Source organism: Lagenorhynchus albirostris, chromosome 2 (assembly GCF_949774975.1).
Source record: "Lagenorhynchus albirostris chromosome 2, mLagAlb1.1, whole genome shotgun sequence".
NCBI lineage: Eukaryota > Metazoa > Chordata > Mammalia > Artiodactyla > Delphinidae > Lagenorhynchus > Lagenorhynchus albirostris.
The window spans coordinates 5,668,327-5,691,518 of record NC_083096.1 but is presented as its reverse complement, the minus strand read 5'-3'; the positions used below and the strand labels follow the sequence as shown (position 1 = coordinate 5,691,518).

The window sequence follows — 23,192 nt, the reverse complement described above, 5'->3', positions numbered from 1 at the left end:
AACCAAGAATACTCTGCTTGGCAAGGTTATCATTCAGAATCCAAGGGGAGATAAAGAATTTTCCAGACAAGCAAAAGCTAAAGGAGTTTATCATCCCTAAACCACCCTTAAAAGAAAAATAAAGGGACTTCTTTAAGCTGAAAAGGCACTAACAAGTAACAAGAAAACAAAAGAAAGTAAAAATTTCACTGGTAAAGGTAAATACACAATAAAACTAGTGGACTGACCATTTATTAAGCTATTATTAAGGTTAAAAGAAAAAAGTAGTAAAAGTAACTGTAACTACAATAATTAGTTATGACATACATGAAATTTTTTAAATGAAAAATATGCTATCAAAAACATAAAACGTGGATGGCAGTGATAAAAATGTAGAGTTTTTAGAATATGTTCAAACCTAACTTGCTCTCAATTTAAAAGAGACTGCTATATGTATATGCTGTTATATGTGAACATCATGTTAATCACAAAGCAAAAAGCTTCAGTAGGTATACAAAAACAATAAAGAAGAAATCTAAACATAACAAAAAAGAAAGTCATCAAAGCACAAGGGAAAGGAGCAAGAGAAGAAGAAAGGAACAGAGACAAACTACAAAAATAGCCAGAAAATAAGTAATGAAATGGTAATAAGTACATACCTATCAATAATTACTTTAAATGTAAATAGAATAACTTCTCTAATCAAAATACATACAGTGGTTGAATGGATTAAAAAAAAACTCATCTATATGTTGCCTCAAGAGACTTACTTCAGATGTAAGGACACATACAGACAAAGTAAACGAGTGGAAAAAGATATTCCATGAAAATTAAAATAAAAAGGAAGCTGGTGTAGCTATATTTATATCAAACAAAATAGACTTTAAAACAAAGACTGTAGTAGAAGACAAAGAAGGGCATTAGATAATGATAAAAAGGTCAATCCAGCAGGATGATATAACATTTGTAAATATATATACACCCAACTTAGGAGCATCTAAATATATAAAGCAAATATCAAGACACCTAAAGGGAGAAATTGACTGCAACACCATACTTCCATCAATGGATTGATCATTCAGAGAGAAAATAAAGAAACATTAGTCTTAAATGACACATTAGATCAGATGTATTTAATACACACATACAGGACATTCCATCCAAATTCAGCAGAACATACATGTTCAAGTGCTCATGAACATTCTCCAAGATAGGACACATGTTAGATCACAAAACATATCAGAAGACTGAAACTATGCCAAGTACCTTTTCTGACCACATGGTATGAAACTAAAAATCAATTTTAGGAAGAAAACTGGATAAATCACGAATACATCAAAATAAAAAAACATGCTACCAAATAACGAATGGGTCAAAAAAGAAATCAAAGAGGAAATAAAAAATTATTGTGAGACGAAAATGTCAACATAGCATTCCAAAACCTATGGAATGCAGCAAAAGCTGTTCTAAGAGGGAAGTTCATACAGATACAGGGCTACCTCAAGGAACAAGAAAAAATCCAAATACACAATCTAACTTTATACCTAAAAGAACCAGAAAAAAAGAACAAATGAAGGAAAACAGTAAAAAAAAAAAAGGGAAATGATAAAGATCAGAGAAGAAATAAATGAAATAAAGACTTAGAAAACATTAGGAAAGATGAATAAAACCAACAGCTGGTGCTTTGAAAAGATAAAAAAAAATGACAAACCTTTCACTAGACTTACCAAGAAAAAAAGGGAGCAGGCTCAAATAAATAAAACCTAAAATGAGAGAGGTATTACAAATGATACCACAGAAATACAAAAGATCGTAAGAGATTATTATGAACAATTATGTGCCAAACTGGACAACTTAGAAGAAATGAAAAAATTCTTTGAAATATGCAAGCTTCTAAGATTGAATCATAGAAATAAAAAATCTGAATAGACTGACTACTAGTAAGGAGATCTAATTAGTAATTTAAAAATTCCTAACAAACAAAAGTCTACCACCAGCTGGCTATACTGATGAATTCTTCCAAATATTCAAAGAAGGTTTGAAACCTAGCTGCCTAAAATTCTTCCAAAAATTGAAGAGGAGGGAATGTTTCCAAACTCAATTTTAGAGGCCTGAAACCCTGATAATGAAACCAGACAAGAAAACCACACAAAAAGAAAATTGCAGGTCAATAACCCTGATAAATATTGATGCAAAAACCCTCAACAAAATATTAGAAAACGAAATTCGACAATACATTAAAAAGGATCACACATCATGATCAAGTGGGATTTATTCCAGAGATGCAGAGTGGATCAACATCTCATTAACATTAACCACATCAGGAGAGACCTTCAACATGGCGGAGGAGTAAGATGTGGAGATCACCTTCCTCCCCACAAATACATCAGAAATATATCTACATGTGGAACAGCTCCTACAGAATACCTATTGAACGCTGGCAGAAGACCTCAGACTTCCCAAAATGCAGGAAACTCCCCACGTACCTGGGTAGGGCATAAGAAAAAAGAAAAAACACAGACAAAAGAATAGGGACAGGACCTGCACTTCTGGTAGGGAGATGTGAAGGAGGAAAAGTTTCCACACACTAGGAAGCCCCTTCACTGGCGGAGACGAGGGGTGGCAGAGGGGAAGCTTCGGAGCCACGGAGGAGAGCACAGCTACAGGGGTGCAAAGGGCAAGGGGTAGAGATTTCCACACAGAGGATCTGTGCCAACCAGCACTCACCAGCCTGAGAGGCTTGTCTGCTCACCCGCCAGGATGGGCAGGGGCTGGGAGCTGAGGCTCGGGCTTTGGAGGTCGGATCCCAGGGAGAGGACTGGGGTTGGCGGTGTGAACACAGCCTGAAGGGGGCTAGTGTGCCACAGCTAGCTGGGAGGGAGTCCGGGAAAAATTCTGAAACTGCCTAAGAGGCAAGAGACCATTGTGCCAGGTTGTGCGAGGAGAGGAGATTCAGAGCACTGCCTAAAGGAGTTCCAGAGACAGTCACAAGCTGCGGCTATCAGCTCAGACCCCAGAGACGGGCATGAGATGCTAAGGCTGCTGCTGCCGCCACCAAGAAGCCTGTGTGCGAGCACAGGTCACTATCCACACCTCCCCTCCCCGGAGCCTGTGCAGCCCACCACTGCCAGGATCCCGTGATCCAGGGACAAATTCTCCCGGAGAACACACGGTGTGCCTCAGGCTGTTGCAACGTCACGCCAGCCTCTGTCGCCACAGGCCTGCCCCGCATTCCGTACCCCTCCCTCCCCAAGCCTGAGTGAGCCAGAGCCCCCGAATCACCCGCTCCTTTAACCCCATCCTGTCTGAGCGAAGAAGAGACGCCCTCCGGCGACCTAAACGCAGAGGCGGGGCCAAATCCAAAGCTGAACCCCACGAGCTGTGCGAATAAAGAAGAGAAAGGGAAATCTCTCCCAGCAGCCTCAGGAACAGTGGATTAAATTACCACAATCAACTTGATGTACCTGCATCTCTGGAATACCTGAATAGACAACAAATCATTCCAAAATTGAGACAGTGGAGTTTGGGAGCAACTGTAGACTTGGGGTTTGCTTTCTGCATCTAATTTCTTTCTGGTTTTATGTTTATCTTAGTTTAGTTTTTAGAGTTTATTATCATTGGTAGATTTGCTTAATAATTTGGTTGTTCTCTTCCTTTTTTTGTTTATATATATATGTATATATATATTTTTCCTTTTTCTCTTTTGGTGAGGGCGTATGTTTCTTTGTGTGATTGTGCCTGTATAGCTTTGTTTTACCATTTATCCTAGGGCGCTATCTGTCCATTTTTTTGATTGTTGGTTGGTTTTACTATGGTTTTTAGTGTTCTTATCATTGGTGAATTTGTTTTTTAGTTTTCTTTCTTTTCCTTTTTTAATACTTTTTAATTTTTTAATTTTTATTATTTTTTTGCTTTTTTATTTTAATAACATTATTTTATTTTATTCTATTTTATTTTTTACTTTCTTTATTATTTTCTCACTTTTCTTCTGAGGCATGTGGCTGACAGGGTCTGATGCTCCGGCCAGGTGTCAGGCCTGTGCCTCAAAGGTGGGAGAGCAGAGTTCAGGACATTGATCCACCAGAGACCTCCACATAATCTCAAACAGCAAAAGCTCTCCCACAGAACTCCATCTCAACACTAAGACCAAGAAACACTCAACCACCAGAAATCTACAGTGTTGGACACCCTAGGCCAAAAAATTAGCAGTAAAGGAACACAACCTCACCCATTAGCAGAGAGGCTGCCTAAAATCATAATAAGGTCACAGAAACCTCAAAACACTCTAGCAGAAGTGGTCCTGCCCACAGGAAAGACAAGATCCAGCCTCATCCACCAGAACACAGGCACCAGTCCCCTCCACCAGAAAGCCTACACAACACAATGAACCAACTTTAGCCACTGGGGGCACACACCAAAAACAAGGGGAACTACGAACCTGCAGCCTGCGAAAAGGAGACCCCAAACACAGTAAGTTAAGCAAAATGAGAAAAAACAGAAACACACAGCAGACGAAGGAGCAAGGTTAAAAACCCACCAGACCTAATAAATGAAGAGGAAATAGGCAGTCTACCTCAAAAAGAATTCAGAGTTATGATAATAAAGATGATCCAAAGTCTTGGAAATAGAATGGAGAAAATACAAGAAACGTTTAACAAGGACCTAGAAGAACTAAAGAGCAAACAAACAATGATGAACAACACAATAAATGAAATTAAAAATTCTCTAGAAGAAGTCAACAGCAGAAGAATGGATAAGGGACCTGAAAGATAAAATAGTGGAAATAACTACTGCAGAGCAGAATAAAGAAAAAAGAATGAAAAGAATTGAGGACAATCTCAAAGACCTCTGGGACAACATTAAATGTACCAACATTCGAATTATAGGCATCACAGAAGAAGAGAAAAAGACAGGAACTGAGAAAATATTTGAAGGGATTATAGTTGAAAACTTCCCTAATATGAGAAAGGAAATAGTCAATCAAGTCCACGAACCACAGACTCCCATACAGGAAATATCCAAGGAGAAACACGCCAAGACACATATTAATCCAACTATCAAATATTAAACACAAAGAAAACATATTAAAAGCAGCAAGGTGAAAACAACAAATAACATACAAGAGAATCCCCATAAGGTTAACAGCTGATCTTTCAGCAGAAACTCTGCAAGCCAGAAGGGACTGGCAGGACATATTTAAAGTGATGAAGGAGAAAAACCTACAACCAAGATTACTCTACCCAACAAGGATCTCATTCAGATTTGATGGAGAAAATAAAACCTTCACAGACAATCAAAAGCTGAGAGAGTTCAGCACCACCAAACCAGCTTTACAACAAATGCTAAAGGAACTTCTCTAGGCAAGAAACACAAGAGAAGGAAAAGACCTACAATAACGAACCCAAAACAATTAAGAAAATGGGAATAAGAACATACATATCGATAATTACCTTAAATGTAAAAGGATTAAATGCTCCCACCAAAAGACACACACTGTCTGAATGGATACAAAAACAAGACCCGTATATATGCTGTCTACAAGAGACCCACTTCAGACCTACGGACCCATACAGACTGAGTGTGAGGGGATGGAAAATGATATTCAATGCAAATGGAAATCAAAAGTAAGCTGGAGTAGCAATTGTCATATTAGACACAATAGACTTTAAAATAAAGGCTATTGCAAGAGACAAATAAGGACACTACATAATGATCAAGGGATCATTCCAAGAACATATAACAATTTTAAATATTTATGCACCCAACATAGCAGCACCTCAACACATAAGGCAAATACTAACAGCCATAAAAGGGGAAATCGACAGCAACACAGTCACAGTAGGGGACTTTAACACCCCACTTTCACCAATGGACAGATCATCCAAAATGAAAATAAATAAGGAAAAACAAGCTTTAAATGATATATTAAACAAGAGGACTTAATTGACATTTATAGGACATTCCATCCAAAAACAACAGAATACACATTCTTCTCAAGTGCTCATGGAACATTCTCCAGGATAGATCGTATCTTGGGTCACAAATCAAGCCTTGGTAAATTTAAGAAAACTGAAATCATATCAAGTATCTTTTCTGACCACAACGCTGTGAGACTGGATATAAATTACAGGAAAAAATATGTAAAAAATACAAGCACATGGAGGCTAAACAATACACTACTTAATAACCAAGATATCACTGAAGAAATCAAAGAGGAAATCAAAAAGTACCTAGAAACAAATGACAATAAAAACACAATGACCCAAAACCTATGGGATGCAGCAAAAGCAGTTCTAATAGGGAAGTTTATAGCAATACAATCCTACCTTAAGAAACAAGAAATACCTCAAATAAACAACCTAACCTTACACCTAAAGCAATTAGAGAAAGAACAAAAAAACCATAAAGTTAGCAGAAGGAAAGAAATCATAAAGATCAGATCAGAAATAAACGAAAAAGAAATGAAGGAAATGATAGCAAAGATCAATAAAACTAAAAGCTGGTTCTATGAGAAGATAAACTAAATTGATAAAGCATTACCCAGACTCATCAAGAAAAAAAGGGACAAGACTCAAATCCACAGAATAAGAAATGAAAAAGTAGAAGTAACAACTGACCCTGCAGAAATACAAAGGCTCATGAGCGATTAATACAAGCAACTACATGCCAAAAAAATGGACAACCTGGAAGAAATGGAAAAATTCTTAGAAGAGTACAACCTTCCAAGACTGAATCAGGAAGAAATAGAAAATATAATCAGACCAATCACAAGCACTGAATTTGAAACTATAATTAAAACTCTTCCAACAAACAAAAGCCCAGGACCAGATGGCTTCACAGGTAATTTCTATCAAATATTTAGAGAATACCTAACGCCTATCCTTCTCAAACTTTTCCAAAATATAGCACAGGAGGAACACTCCAAAATTAATTCTACGAGGCCACCATCACCCTAATACCAAAACCAGACAAAGAGGTCACAAAGAAAGAGAACTACAGGCCGATATCACTGATGAACATAGATGCAAAAATCCTCAACAAAATACTAACAAACAGAATCCAACAGCACATTAAAAGGATCATACACCATGATCAAGTGGGGTTTATCCCAGAAATGCAAGGATTCTTCAATATATGCAAATCAATCAATGTGATAAACCATAGCAACAAATTGAAGGAGAAAAGCCATAAGATCATCTCAATAGATGCAGAAAAAGCTTTTGACAAAATTCAACACCTATTTATGATAAAAAAAAAACCCTAAAGAAAGTAGGCATAGAGGGAACTTACCTCAACAAAATAAAGGCCATATATGACAAACCCATAGCCAATATCATTCTCCATGGTGAAAAACTGAAAGCATTTCCTCTAAGATCAGGAACAAGACAAGGTTGTCCACTCTCACCACTATTGTTCAACATAGATTTGGAAGTTTTAGCCACAGCAATAGAGCAGAAAAAGAAATAAAAGGAATCGAAATTGGAAAATAAAAAGGAAAGCAGTCACTGTTTGCAGATAATATGATACTATATAGAGAGAATCCTAAAGATGCTACCAGAAAACTACTAAAACTAATCAATGAATTTGGTAAAGTAGCAGGATAGAAAATTAATGCACAAAATCTCTTGCATTCCTATACACTAATGACGAAAAATCTGAAAGAGAAATAAAGGAAACACTTGCATTTACCATTGCAACAAAAACAATAAAATACCCAGGAATAAAACTACCTAAGGCGACAAAAGACCTGTATGCAGAAAACTATGGGACACTGATGAAAGAAATTAAAGATGATACAAACAGATGGAGACATATACCATGTTCTTGGATTGGAAGAATCAACATTTTGTAAATGACTACACTACCCAAAGTAATCTATAGATTCAATGCAATCCATATCAAACTACCAATGGCATTTTTCACAGAACGAGAACAGAAAATATCAAATTTGTATGGAAACACAAAAGACCCTGAATAACCAAAGCAATCTTGAGAAAGAAAAACGGAGCTGGAAGAATCAGGCTCCTTGACTTCAGACTATACTACAAAGCAACAACAATCAAGACAGTATGGTACTGGCACAAAAACAGAAATATAGATCAATGGAACAGGATACAAAGCCCAGAGATAAACCCACACACATATGGTCACCTTATTTTTGATAAAGGAGGCAATAATATACAATGGAGAAAAGACAGCCACTTCAATAAGTGATGCTGGGAAAACTGGACAGCTACATGTAAAGAATGAAATTAGAACACTCCCTAACACCATACACAAAAATAAACTCAAAATGGATTAACGACCTAATTGTAAGGCCAGACACTATAAAACTCTTAGAGGTAAACATAGGAAGAACACTGTATGACATAAATCACAGCAAGCTCCTTTTTGACCCACCTCCTAAATAATTGGAAATAAAAACAAACAAATGGGACCTAATGAAACTTAAAAGCTTTTGCACAGCAAAGGAAACCATAAAGAAGACGAAAAGACAACCCTCAGGAAGGGAGATAATATTTGCAGACGAAAAAACTGACAAAGGATTAATCTCCAAACTATACCGGCAGCTCATGCATCTCAATGTCAATAAAACAAACAACCCAATCCAAAAATGGGCAGAAGACCTAAATAGATATTTCTCCAAAGAAGATATACAGATTGCCAACAAACACATGAAAGAATGCTCAACATCACTGAACATTAGAGAAATGCAAATCAAAACTACCATGAGGTATCACCTCACAGCAGTCAGAATGGCCATCATCAAAAAATCTACAAACAGTAAATGCTGGAGAGGGTGTGAAGAAAAGAGAACGCTCTTGCACTGTTCGTGGGAACGTAAACTGATACAGCCACTATGGAGAACAGTATGAAGGTTCCTCAAAAAACTAAAAATAGAACTACCATACGACCCAGTAATCCCACTACTGGGCATAATTCCTGAGAAAACTATAATTCAAAAAGACTCATGTACCTCAATATTCATTGCAGCTCTATTTACAACAGCCTGGACATGGAAGCAACCTAAGTATCCATCGACAGATGAATGGATAAAGAAGATGTGGCACATATATACAATGGAATATTACTCAGCCATAAAAGGAAACAAAATTGAGTTATTTGTAGTGAGGTGCATGAACCTAGAGTCTGTCATACGAGTGAAGTAAGTCAGAAAGAGAATAAACAAATACCTTAAGCTAACACATATATATGGAATCTAAAAAAAAAAAAAAAAGGTTATGAAGAACCTAGGGGCAGGACAGGAATAAAGGTGCAGATGTAGAGAATGGACTTGAGGACATGGGGAGGGGGAAGGGTAAGCTGGGACGAAGTGAGAGAGTGGCATGGACATATATACACTACTAAATGTAAAATAGATAGCTAGTGGGAAGCAGCTGCATCGCAGAGGGAGATCAGCTCGGTGCTTTGTATCCACCTCGAGGGGTGGGATAGGAAGGGTGGGAGGGAGATGAAAGTTGAGGGGACTTGGAGATATATGTATACGTATAGCTGATTCACTTTGTTATATAGCAGAAACTAACACACCATTGTAAAGCAATTATACTTCAATAAAGATGTTTAAAAAAAAACATTAACCGCATTAACAAAATAGATGAAAATTATATAATCATCTCAATAGACGCAAAAAAGGCATTGTTTAATTTTGATTCAACATCCACTTATGATTAAAAACTCTCAACTAAGTAGGTATAGAAGGAATGTACCTCAACATCATGAAGGTCATATACACCAACCTACAGCTAACAACATACTCAATGAAAATTTGAAAGCTTTCCCTCTAAGATCAGGAATAAGACAAGGATGCCTACTCTTGCCTCTTTTATAAACATAGTATTGGAAATCCTAGGCACAGCAGTTAGGCAAGGAAAAGAAACAAAATCATCCAAATTGGAAAGAAAGAAGTAAAACTGGAATTATTTGCAGATGACATAAGACTACACATAGCAAACCCTAAAAACTACACAAAAAAAATATTAGAACTAATAAATGAATTCAGCAAAGTTGCAGGATAGAAAATCAATGTACAGTCAACCCTCCTTATCCATGGGTTTTACATCTGTTGATTCAATCAACCATGGATCAAAAGTATTTGAGGGGCTTCCCTGGTGGTGCAGTGGTTGAGAGTCCGCCTGCCGATGCAGGGGACGCGGATTCATGCCCCGGTCTGGGAAGATCCCACATGCCGTGGAGCGGCTGGGCCCGTGACCCATGGCCGCTGAGCCTGCGCGTCCGGAGCCTGTGCTCTGCAACGGGAGAGGCCACAACAGTGAGAGGCCCGCATACCGCAAAAAAATAAATAAATAAAAAGTATTTGAAAAAAATTCCAGAAATTTCCAAAAATCAAAACTTGAATTTGCCACATGCTGGCAGCTATTTACATAGCATTTATACTATATTCAGTATTGTAAGCAATTTAGAGATGATATAAAGTATATGGAAGGATGTTCATGGGTTATACGCAAATACTATGCCATTTCCTAAAAGGGACTTGAGCATCCATGGATTTTGGTATCTGTGCAGGGGTCCTGGCAGCAACTCCCTTTGGATACCTAGAATGACTGTACAGAAATCTGTGCATTTCTATAAATTATAATGAAATATCAAAAAGAGAAATTAAGAAAACAACCCCATTTACAACTGCATCAGAAAGAGTAAAATACCTAGAAGTAAATTTAGCCAAGGAGGTGAAAAACCTGTACACTGAAAGCTCTAAGACATTGATAAAAGGTATTGAATATGACACGAAGAAATGGAAAGCTATTCTGTACTCATGGAGTGGAAGAATTAATATTGTTTAAATGTCCATACTACCCAAAGTGATCTACAGATTCAATTCAATCTCTATCAAAATTCCAATGACATTTTTCACAGTACTAAAACAACCAATTTACACATTTCTATGGAACTACAAAAGACTCTGAATAGCCGAGCATCTTGAGAAAGAAGAACAAACCTGGAGGAATCATGCTCCTTGATTTCAAACTATACTACAAAGCTATAGTAACCAAAATAGCATGGTATTGGCATAAAAAAGATACACCGATCAATGAAACAGAATATAGAGCCCAGAAATAAATGCACACATATATGGTCAATTAATTAATGACAAAGGAGCCATGAATATACAATGGGTAAAAGACAATCTCTTCAATAAACTGTGTTCAGGAAACAGGACACACATGAAAAATGAAAGTAGACCACTCTCTTACACAATACATAAAAATTAATCCAAAATGGATTAAAGACTTGAATGTAAGACCTGAAACCTTAAGACTCCTAGCAGAAAACATAGGTGGTAAGTCCCTTGACCTAGGCCTTGGTGATGATTTTTTGAATCTGACACCAAAAGCAAAGGCAACAAAAGCAAAAATAAAAAAGTGGGACTATTTCAAACTAAAAAGCTTCTGCACAGGAAAGGATACCATCAATAAAATGAAAAGGCAACCTAAAATGGGAAAAATATTTGCAAATCATATAGCTGATAAGGAGTTAATACCCCAAATATTAAAGAACTCATTCAACTCAACAGCAAAAAAAAAAAAAAAAAAAAAAAAATTGGAATAAAAATGGTCATAGGATCCAGAAAGACATTTTTCCAAAGAAGACATACAGATGTCCAACTGGTACATGAAAATGTTCTCAACATTACTAATTATTAGGAAAATGCAAATCAAAATCACAATGAGATATCACCTCCCATCTGTTAGAATGGCCATTATTAAAAAGAAAAGAAATAAAAAATGTTGAAGAGGTTTCAGAGAAAAGGAAATCCTCTTACACTATTGGTGAGAATGTAAGTTGGTGCAACCACTATGGAAAACAGTATGGTGGTTCCTCAAAAAATTAAAAATAAAACTACCATATAATCCAACTATTCTACTTCTGGGTATTTATCCCCTAAAAATCCCCCCAAACTCTAATTCAAAAAGATACACACACACCCCTATGTTCATTGCAGTAGTGTTTACAATAGCTAAGATATGGAAACAACCTAAGTGTTTATTGATGGATATATGAATAAAGAAGATGTGGTATGTATGTATATATACACACCCACAATGAAATGTGTTATTCAGCCATAAAAAGAAGGAAATCTTGACATTTGTGACAACATGGTTGGACCTAGAGGGCATTATGTTAAGTAAAATAAGTCAGAGAAAGACAAATACCATATGATTTCACTTATATGTAGAAAATAAAAAAAACAAAACAAAACTCATTGATTGCTGGTTATCAGAGGAAAAGGAAGAGAATGGGGTAAAATGGGTAAAGGGGATGGATTGTATGGTAACTAGACTTATGGTGGTGATCACTTTCTCATGTATACAAAGATCAAATTATTACGTTGTACATCTGAAACTAATATAATGTTATTTTTACCAGTTTTACCTCAAAACTTATAATACAATTTAAACTAATCAAAAGAATATTGTAGAAAATCAGACAAAGATACCTTACCATTCATTTCCTTGTGAAGGGTTTTCTAGTAGCACTCGGATTATGTACAAAAAGCAGCTTAATAATTTGAGAGAAAAATTGAACAGACGTATTCTTAGACCTTTAAACAAACAACAAAAATTGGATTTTCATTTGAACTCAGTCCACAAAAGTTTAAAAAGAATTGTCAAAAATATCAGCTTTAAGTACAGCACTCAAATTGTGTTTAGAATCTACAATACCATAATTGCTTACCCACTCTGAAGTTCTAGGTGGCTAAATATTGAAACAAAAAATGAGAATGACAGAATGTATGAACCGCAAATGACAGTGAATATTATACACTAAGAGTAAATCTACATTTGAGCATTCAGAAGCCACAAAAATCATGTCCGATCAAGATTGGTTCAAGTATGCTTAGAAGTTTAAGCATTTTATAGATCCATGAATTTTGGAATAAATTTTAACTAGCCAGAAAATCTAGCTGCTTACAAATTCACAGGATAAGTTATAAATCTTGTATCTTCTGAGCACCTTGTAGGTTTGATTGTAGAGAAATTATAATCATGTAAATAATTATGTATTATACATTTAATTAGTAATTATATAATTATAGAGAAATCCTAATAGCATATGTTGGGAAATACACAAGCACACACACACACACGGAGAAACACACACACACACGCAGACACATTTTTGAGACTCCACCAACTTTTTACTTTAGGTTTAAATACCAATGAAATCTTAAAAAAAAAATTTGTGGGAATTAAGACTGCCATGTATGTATCTTTGAAACTGTGTCGTTCACAGTTATGCAGCCTATAATACTTGATGATGAAGAAGAGTAATTAATATTAAGCAAAACATGTTTAAAGTCTAATTAATAGAAGCACTACCTTTCCTGCAATTATCAGGTGGTAACTGATTCACAGATTGTGAATAAAATTTTGAGGTCTTCCTATAATTAATTCTCAATAAAATCTGGAAATGAAATGCCATTTTGTTTTTACTCTGCTATAAGTGAGTGTACCTGAGGTAATATATCTTAACAGTAAAAGGTTAATGCTTATTAATTGTGCAATTTTTCCTGGGTTTTCCTACTAAAATGCTAGGTACTTATGGTTTAGCTTCTTTATAAAGTCTTCTAAACTGTTAATGAAATTGCCCTGGTTTTATAGAACAGATCTCTTCAAATGACAGCTTAGTCAAAGCTGGCTGTTGTTAAAGTATTCAAATAATACATCTATTCCTTCTGGCCTGGAGAAAGAAAATTTTTAGTAAAATTTTTAAAATAAAGGAAACCTTCTATGCAAATGATGTGGCCTCTCCAGGTAACATCTATTGGTGGGATTCCACCTTGGGAATTCAAAACAACTGGATTAGAGAAGCATTAGTTATTATTAGCCTAATCCTAAAACTAACCAGCCATTAAGATTCTCTAACCTGTGTGCCTTACAGACTGAAATATTCCCTGTAGTCAGTATTTGGGTAACTGCTCACAACTCAAGTTTCTCTCTATGAACTCTAAAGAAGCACAACTTACTTTAGACCACCCCAGGAGGTCAAAATTCAAAAAGAGCAAAGTCTACACCAGTCTAATGTAGACCTCTCAATGCTTCTTGACATCTTAAGCAACAATCACATGAAAAAACTGCATATTGGTTCATTATTTACGGCTTTTTCAAAGTACATGGTACTAGGGGGAGGCAAGTATGACTGGCACTTCAAGCCTGAACAGGCTTAGGAGGTCAGTGACTATGCTGATTTCATGCCTCCTTGAAGTTCCAATGTTTCCCAAGGTTTTTTGATGATAAGGATCACTGAGATGTTATATGCTGAGCTTAGCTCTATACTTTCTGATTTTAAATCTCCAGGGGAGGATGCTAGTAATCTGTACCTTTCGGAACAGCCTACATGTTTCTTGTTATTAGGTGTGATGGGGAAACTCTTCCCTACTAAATCACTAAACCAGAAAATTATTCCCCATTATGGTCACTTGGAATCACCAGAGTCTTCTCAAAACAAGTTTTGGTATCCCTCACAGTTAAAATATGGGGAACCCTCACTTAAATGATTTTCCTCAATGTTCCTAGCAATCCAAATGGTCCACTCAGAAGTCTACTTACTGATGTGGGATTTCAAGAAGTAAAATAGTCAAGAAACCTTGACTTGACACCACCAGATGTAACATCTATTGTTTTCTAAACTTTAATGCCCAGCAGATAAGACTATCAATTTTACTTCTCTCTATAAAAGATATTTTGCAAAAGGATTGCAAAGTTGGAATTTTTTAAGGTAAACATATATACAAATATATACACAGGGGAATAAAATTAAAGACTTACTTGATCTCTGGTTTTTGATAAAAAATAACTTTAGTCTCTCTTTAAATGTGTTTTCATTCATATAAAATTCAACTTGCACCCTGCAAACAAAAAATAAAAACATAATTAATCTAAAGACTAATATATAAGAAAATAAAAATAAATTATTTGATGTGATACATTGTATACTTTGAGTGAATCCCCACCACAGAAAAGGAGAATTGAGTAAAATGCTAATTTTTTATTTTTGAGAGAAGCAGTTACTTTTCAATTTTAAAGATATAGTCAGTTCAAATATCATATGTAGTTGATTTGATTATTTGTATCAGTGGATATGATGAGTGGTATGGGTGATTCCAAACAGCAATAATGCAAAAGTCTTTCATATGTGTTTTTGGAATAATTTTTCATGAGCGTTTTCCTAATTCTTTTCCCTGTCATCAGAATCAACTGCATGCTTAAGAAATTCAGGTTGAACTAACCACTCCAGATCTACTGTATCTGAAACTTAAGGGACTGGGCCTGAAAATCTATTTCTAGCAAGTCTTCACTTTATCTTGAGACTATTTGAGACTATTTGGGACACCACGTATGGAACACTTTACCTTTTTATTTATCTAGCTCATATTAAAATATATATGGATCAACAAAGGAGTGGTAGTGCAAGTGGCATGTTAAAGTCACCATAGAGAAGTTACAAACCAGACAAATCAGTTAAGGGACTGAATATTCTACATTTAATCTACTATAAACTGATACCAACACTCTAAAACATAATAGCGTTCTAATACTTGCATTTGCTTTCTCCCTAAATTCTAGCAAACTTCTCTTATGTGATAGGGCTTAAATAATATTTTCAAAATACTGAGTGAAAAGAAACATTGTGTTCAGTGCATGGTAACTTGTGAATAATCATCATCTAAAATTTTCTTAGTTAAATAGTCTCAAACATATTTATTATAGGCTAGGATTCTAAAAAAATTAAGAAAATATTTTAATGCTTACACAAACAACAAAGACATAATTTCATTTTTCCTTATGTGACAGAATTTTGATAAGGTAATCTATATAAATGAGATAGTTTTTTGTTTGTTTTTTGTTTTGCAGGAGTACACAAAAGAGATAAAACTGGAGAAAAAATAATTGACATGTACTACAGAAATATTTCACTCCTAAATTCTAAGCTGCATGTTCAAGAAGATCTATGAATGTTTTAAAAGCAATATCTCTTAGGCCATAAAAACAAAAGGGCTTTTGTTATCAATTGCAAAACAAGTTTTATCTGTTACACCTTCCAGAAGACTTGAATTGCTCTTTTTCTCTTATTCCTAAAGAAAATATCCTCACCCATAAACATTTTTTCTCTTCTTTGCATCATTTTGTCATTTACTGTCCTCTTTTTTACTTTATATGTAAAATCACAAAAATCAACACATAAATCATGATTCTCTTTACTTGTTAATTTCTTTAGCAAGAAGCCATGAAAAAACAATATCTTCTAGCAGAACACCTCTATATGCATGCCTGTGTGCACGCACATACCACTTCACATATATGCAAACCTTCACACTCACATGCTATAAAAGTACATGTACACACATGCAGTCCCACAACTCCACTAGTATCTTGGAAAGCCATGATTGGCTCTATTTCCCTTGTTTATCAAATGAAAAGGACTTTATTTTAAATAAAGCAACTGTAACACTGATATCAATCTAAATTAGTTCATATTTGCTATGGATACAAAAGCAAATTTGAGAGGACATATGGCTAATACACAAGTAATAAAGCAAAGGCCATGTAGATTTGCTTCCTAGAATTATCCAATTTATAAAAATATGAGTCCATTCTTCAGTTAATATCAGGAGTGCAGTACTGGGTATATAATAGAGGTGAATTTTTCAACTAAAATGAGATCATCTAAAGCCTGAAGCAAAAAATGAGGGATCTGGAAAGTATTTCATTGGATGACAAGTTTAAGGAACTGGAAGTGTTTAACCTAAATATGAAGAATATGCACTAACAAAATGGCTGTCTTTAAATACTGAAGTGACCATCACTACTAAAATGAGATGATTCATAATATGATGCTCTATTGTATAGGATTAATTATAGAAAAATATGAGATTATGAATGATATTACCCGATTTTGAAATGGCCATCATTATAAAGTGGAGAGCTCGCCAATCCATATAAATGTGCCAAAGACTAGATAAGAGCTTGCAAGTGACTGGATTTTTTTCCTGAGGTAAAAACAATTTTGCATGGTGTGAGGTCTCTCATTAAATGACTTCGAAATTCCATTTTAAGTATAATATCGTGTGAAGTAAAACTCTTTCTTTTTTTAATTAATTTATGTTATTTTATTTTATATTTTTGGCTGTGTTGGATCTTTGTTGCTGCATGCTGGCTTTCTCTACTTGCGGCGAGCAGGGGCTAATCTTCATTGTGGTGCATGGGCTTCTCATTGTGGCGGCTTCTCTTTTTGCGGAGCACGGGCTCTAGGCACGTGGGCTCAGTAGTTGTGGCACATGGGCTCAGCAGTTATGACTTACGGTCTCTAGAGCACAGGTTCGGTAGTTGTGGTGCACGGGCTTAGTTGCCCCACTGCATGTGGGATCTTCCCGGACTAGGGCTCGAACCCTTGTCCCCTGTATTGGCAGGCGGATTCTTAACCACTGGGCCACCAGGGAAGCCCAAAACTCTTAATTAATCTAGCGATCTCTCCAAGTCAATATCACTGAGGACCATGGATGATATTAAAGCATAAATTTATACAAATGCTTTTCAAAGCTAAAATGAAAAAAAACAAACAAAATGCTTTTTGACCCATGTCTTCTAACAGGTACAAAAAAATGTCCTTTGGGTTTACTATTTATAATATGAAGTGGATTTTTCTTTTATTTGATCCAACGGCAACTCTTTGGGAATCAACGCCACTTAGTGTACTGTACACTTTCAGGAACTCTCCAGCACCATAAAGTTCTCTAGTACTCAGAGATTTAGGACAGAGTTTACTTTTTATCTTTCTCCATTTTTTTCATGATTTTAGTTGATTTTCAACATCCTCCTAGTATTTCCCTTTCCAGATTTAAATGTGCTTTTCCTTCCTTCCTTCCTCCTTTTCTTCCCTCCTTCCTTCCTTCCTCTCTTCTGCTCTCCCTCTTTCCTTCTTCTCTTCCTTCCTTCCTTCCTCTTTTATGGCCTGCCTCCTCCCATCTAACTTTATCTGAACTTACCTCCATCCAGGAGGTCATTTTAGTGGACTCAAACTATATGGTTTTGAACAATACACCAGGGCAAATCTGCCCTCATCAATCCTTAAAATGTGATTTTTCCACATGTTTATACTCAAAATAAAATTAAGATCATTTTGTCACATTTATCCTAATATAATAGTGGAAATGGGTGTATTTAATAAAAAATAAAGTGGAGTTGCAATCCTTATTAGGCCATATCTGTTCTTACTGACATATGTTACCATTGGTTAATAACATTATTTTTATGTTGGTCAACAATGTTTTATTTGGGCAGATCCTATTATATTGTTTGCTATTCTAAAAGTGTTTTGTTCCAACCTTTAACTTTTGTTTTTGATACTGTAACTGACTACCATGTTGAACTCTCTCATAGGTAGTGATATTTTTCAGGTTTATTTTCTGAGTTTTCTAGGCAGACAATCATGTCATCTGGAAATCTCCAATATTTGTATTCCCATTTTATTGTTCTTGTCTTATTACGTTGACTAGAACTTTTTGATGAAAAAAAAATAATCAAATAACCATGGTGTGCATTCTTAGAAGGCTTCTAGTGCTATAGCAGTAATTATATTGTTGACCATGAGATTGCAATAAATACTTATGTTTTACTAAAACTCATAACAGGAATGAATGAATGTTGATGTTAAAAAAACCTGTCTTGAATCTATTAGTTGATGGTACATTTTTGTTTTCCTCTTGATTTATTGATTTGGTAAATTATTTTAATAGTTTTTCTATTAGGCAATTATTTTTTTCAGTTGTGGAATAAGTTGTTTTTGTAATAGTGAACTATTCACGTAATTTACTGCTGGATTCATTTTCCTATATTTTAGGAGCTTTTCTTCTATGCTCATAACTAAGATTGATGTGCTATTACCTTTAGATTATTCTAATATCTTCAAATACAGACTGAAAAACTCTCCAGATATTTTATTCTCTGGAACAATTTTAAGTATATAGAGATTCTTTTGTATAACCATCATCAATTTGTCTTAACAATATCAACTGCCTTAATACTGATTTAAATGTTTTATTTTTTTCCCATTTTCCATTGCTCTGGTTACTTGAATTTAGCATAAAAATTATGCAGGATCTTGTTAAAAGGCAATTTCCTTGTTTCAGTCTTAAAATTCTTGTTTACTTTCTTTAAAATACTAAAAATAATTCTGACCCAGGTTGTCAGTGCACCATTCTTTCAGAAACACTTTTTTTTTTTTTTGCTCTAATAATGCCTTGGACTCTGTTTAGGATGCCAAAGTTTTGCAGATATTCTCTTTTGGAAATTATGCTACATACAGATCATTACCAAAGGAAAATTCTTCCTCTGTGTCCACTTGGTGATTTTCCCTTCCTGCTTTCCTCTGATGCTGTGATATTGGTCACGGAGTCCAGGTACCAGTTTTTCTATTACTACACTCATTCAAACAAGGCAATATCTACCTGGACTTTCTGGTCTAACTGTTGTTCTTCCCTTCCAATCATTCTCTATGATGGTGACGGTAGCGCTTCTTAGTCATATGAAGTAAGTCCATTAGATTGTAAGCTCCATGAGGGTGGGGACCATATTGTTCATGTTTATGTCTTAAGTATCTCTTAAGTTACTTGAGACCTATTAGGGACCTATTCCTGTTCAATGCCTGAATGAAGGTCCCCAGTTCTTTCTTTGGTACAAACCTTAAGGACTCTGAGTCGATAGTGTAGTGGAATAGATAAAGTCATCTTCCTTTCCTTAGGTTATAACTATTTTGAGGATGCAAAACTTGGGTTTGTTGTGAGCTGAATCCTCGTAAGCTCTTATTCCAACTTGGTCTACCTTGTGATTAATGATCATTCCCTGCAGCGTTTTTTTTTTTTTTTCAGTTTTATTAATTTGGATGTGTTTGTTTATTTGCACCATCTCCGCATGATTTAATGAACATTTAGAAAAAAATCCACTACTGTTGATTGATTTAATTTTTACAGTGTTGCTATAACTTGGGTAAGGCCACCATCAACTTTATTTTATAGAGAAAAAACTTCAATTCAAATAATTTTAGCGACTTGCCCAAATTTATAGCTAGTACTGAGACAGAATTGGGACACTGGTCCTTCTGTTACTACTTCTTGCTTCCTGCCTCCTCATCAAGTTAGTTCTTCATTATTAGGAGAGTTCTAGGTCACCTGCAAAGTCTTACAAAAGAGGACTGCAAACACCAAACCCACACAGGGGCACTGAGAAGTGTTTGTTTAATACTGCCCTTTGATTATTGACTCTAAACCAGGTTCCTGTCCATTTCCAAATATTCACTCTTAACTTCAGGTAACTAAATTATTTAACAGAGCTACCATTCCAGTTCATGCTCAAGTGCTTCCAAAGGCCTTCTACCTGGCTTCCAATCTTTACTACATGCACAAAAAATAACCTCACTTTAAATACTTTGGAGTCCTTCCTAAAGCATTTCCCAACATCTTTTTGCCCATCTTATTCTTTTCATAATTATGCAAGCCTAACTTTCCCACCTCTTTTAGTTGGTAACATCTTATAAGGAGGCAGAGATTAATTCTGGAGACTTTCAATAGCATTCTCTGCATCTTAAAAATAAAATTTTAAATAATGTCATTTTCAGAAAGGGAAACCAGCTATTATTATATGTATATGTATATATATATATACACATATATATATATACACATATATATGTGTTTAAATAGATATATGTTTATATATAGTACATGTACATATATATATGTTTAAATAGATATATATTTTTATATAGTGACGATAGATAAATAGATAGATAGATAGATGTAATGGTAATGAGGAAAGAACCTGGGGTGCTAATCACTCATCAATTTTCTTTCATTCTGGATAATGCTGATACCCCTCAATAATAGCATTTATGCTTTTGTCACTCCTTGGTAATCACAGCTTGCTGGTAGCTGGAAATAACAGATTTGTGGTTTCCATGGGAAAACAATTTACAAGTCCACCCAGGAGTACTTTTTTATTCAAGTCTCTCTTCAGTTTGAAAACTCATGTCCTCATGTCAATGTTCATTTTCAGGACCTACTCTCTGTACTTCCCCATTTTTCTAAAAATAATTAAATTTAAGCAATCCCAATTTAACTTAAGCCTATGCACAGGAAGCAAAACATAAAGAAAGCTAGAATAAGTATTTAGCTTTATTTAGGTATAAAGATACACTTTTTTCACCCTTAAATTGCAAAAAGATTTTGCTTCTTCATACCTTGGCCCAACTGCATGGTGGTGGGCAGGTCTGGATCAAGTAGGTATATATACATACTCATACAGGGTATAAAGATATATATATACACAAATATATGAACATGCATAAATGTAAACATACGTTCGTAAAGTATAAAACTGTTAGCCACAGGAAGGCGGATAAACTTACATAATAACAACTACAGGTAGCATGGCCTCACCACAAGCCTAACGGCCTCCCAATCAAAACTCATAACAACTACAACACGTAAACCCTCTTTGCTTTTTCTGTATGCATATAAGATAAGAAGAGGATAGAAGACACCATGTAATTTCTAACTCAGATTGGACTCTTGCACCAGTCATTTTAAAGCCTTGAAGGAAAAACATAACAATGTTCCCACAGCCCAGGATTGCTAGGAATGGGCGGCATGATTAAATAGCAAAGCCCAGTTTGGGAAGAAATGTGTGTGTTTTGGGGGAGGAAGCTATTGGGTCTCAAATAGTCAGGGCATGATCAACAGATGCTAGTTGTTAGTATGAAACTGGAAATTACACAAAGACTTCCATATGCAATGAAAGAAGCACCTTTTAGTTTTATTGAATTCTTTGCACCAATGTCATAAGATTTTAAATCAGTTCTGCAAGCCCTCTCCCATTCTGCACCTCAAAAGTCATAGATCAGTAATAGGCACAGCTCACTGGGGACACACATTTCTTTAGGATTTATTTTATTACTTAATATTCTTACTTAAGTAATATATATGATTTTAATAGATAAATCATACTGGGTTGAATACAGTTAAAGACATGGTCCCACAATTTGGAGAAACAGGGGGAAACAGTCACAAATAGAATTTCACTCAATAAATATTACAATAAATCTAATGGGTTTTCTAGAGAAACTGAATTTTTTTCCACAATAGTTTGTTGGTATGTTCATTTATTTGTTTATTTTGTAGTGAAGTATAACAGCTAAGAGGGATAAGAGCACAGACTTTGGAATCAGATGATATGCATCTGATTATCAGATTTCCTAACATTTATTCTCTGTAAAATGTGGATATTATTTCCATTAACAGGTTATGAAAATTAAAGAAGATACTTTCTACGTGAGACAAACAACTGGACAATGGCAAATAACTTTTTTCTGGTATGTTGGTAGCTTAAAAATATTCCTAGAATAAACACTTATAAAGGGAAAAACAAAAACTGTGGATCACTGATGCCAATTTGATGTAGTTGATTCCTCCAAGATATTTGCTTAGGAAAAATGAGGATATAAGGCAATAAATAACTTCACTGTTTACCCCAGAAAACTCCTACAGATCAATTTATTGGGGACAACAGTCCATTTACCTAGGCAAACACATCACTTATTTATAAGACATTAAGACTTGCATTGTCTTTTTACTTATTACTCATTAAGAGTTCAAAACCCTCACTTTGCTGTGTCCGCCAATGCTAAGTGACATCCTTTTTCACCATGAAAGATCCCTCTTACACCACTTGAGCCCTTATTCCAAAGCCTAATAAATATCTCACTTCTAACATCATCTTCTGAAGCATTGCTAATGCTTACTCACTAACTTCAGGGAGTTTAAATAAACTTAGTTTTGCTTCATTTACAAGCATCTGGTGACATGTCAATTATTTAAACAACAGTATAAAGGAAATTATCCTACATCTGCTGATTTATAACGTAATTATTTTTACTCAATCATAGAAGATGCAGGCCTAGATTGTCATTTTTAACACTGCATGGTATTCTTCTATATATTCCTCTATGTTAACAATGCACCATTTTTTCACAATTCTCTTACATACATAAATGGATTTTTAGGTTTTGTTGGTTTATTATGAAAAAATAAGAAAAAAATCATACACTTTTCTAATAAATAATAAATATATTGTCTATATTTTTACTAAATAACATAAAATCTAAATGTCAAATCAATT

The 23,192-nt window shown here is 35.1% G+C and overlaps 1 protein-coding gene across 4 annotated transcripts in view; it reads right to left on the bottom strand.

The window, feature by feature from the left end:
- Positions 1 to 23,192, bottom strand: part of KCNT2 (potassium sodium-activated channel subfamily T member 2) — a 372,961-nt gene that overhangs the window by 248,108 nt on the left and 101,661 nt on the right. For all 4 annotated transcript variants that reach the window (XM_060142019.1, XM_060142020.1, XM_060142021.1 and 1 more), the window contains exons 2-3: positions 14,790 to 14,869; positions 12,463 to 12,562 (exon numbers count right to left, since the gene is read on the bottom strand). In XM_060142019.1, coding sequence (XP_059998002.1) covers positions 12,463 to 12,562; positions 14,790 to 14,869 — 180 coding nt within the window. The remainder of the gene's footprint in view (positions 1 to 12,462; positions 12,563 to 14,789; positions 14,870 to 23,192) is intronic.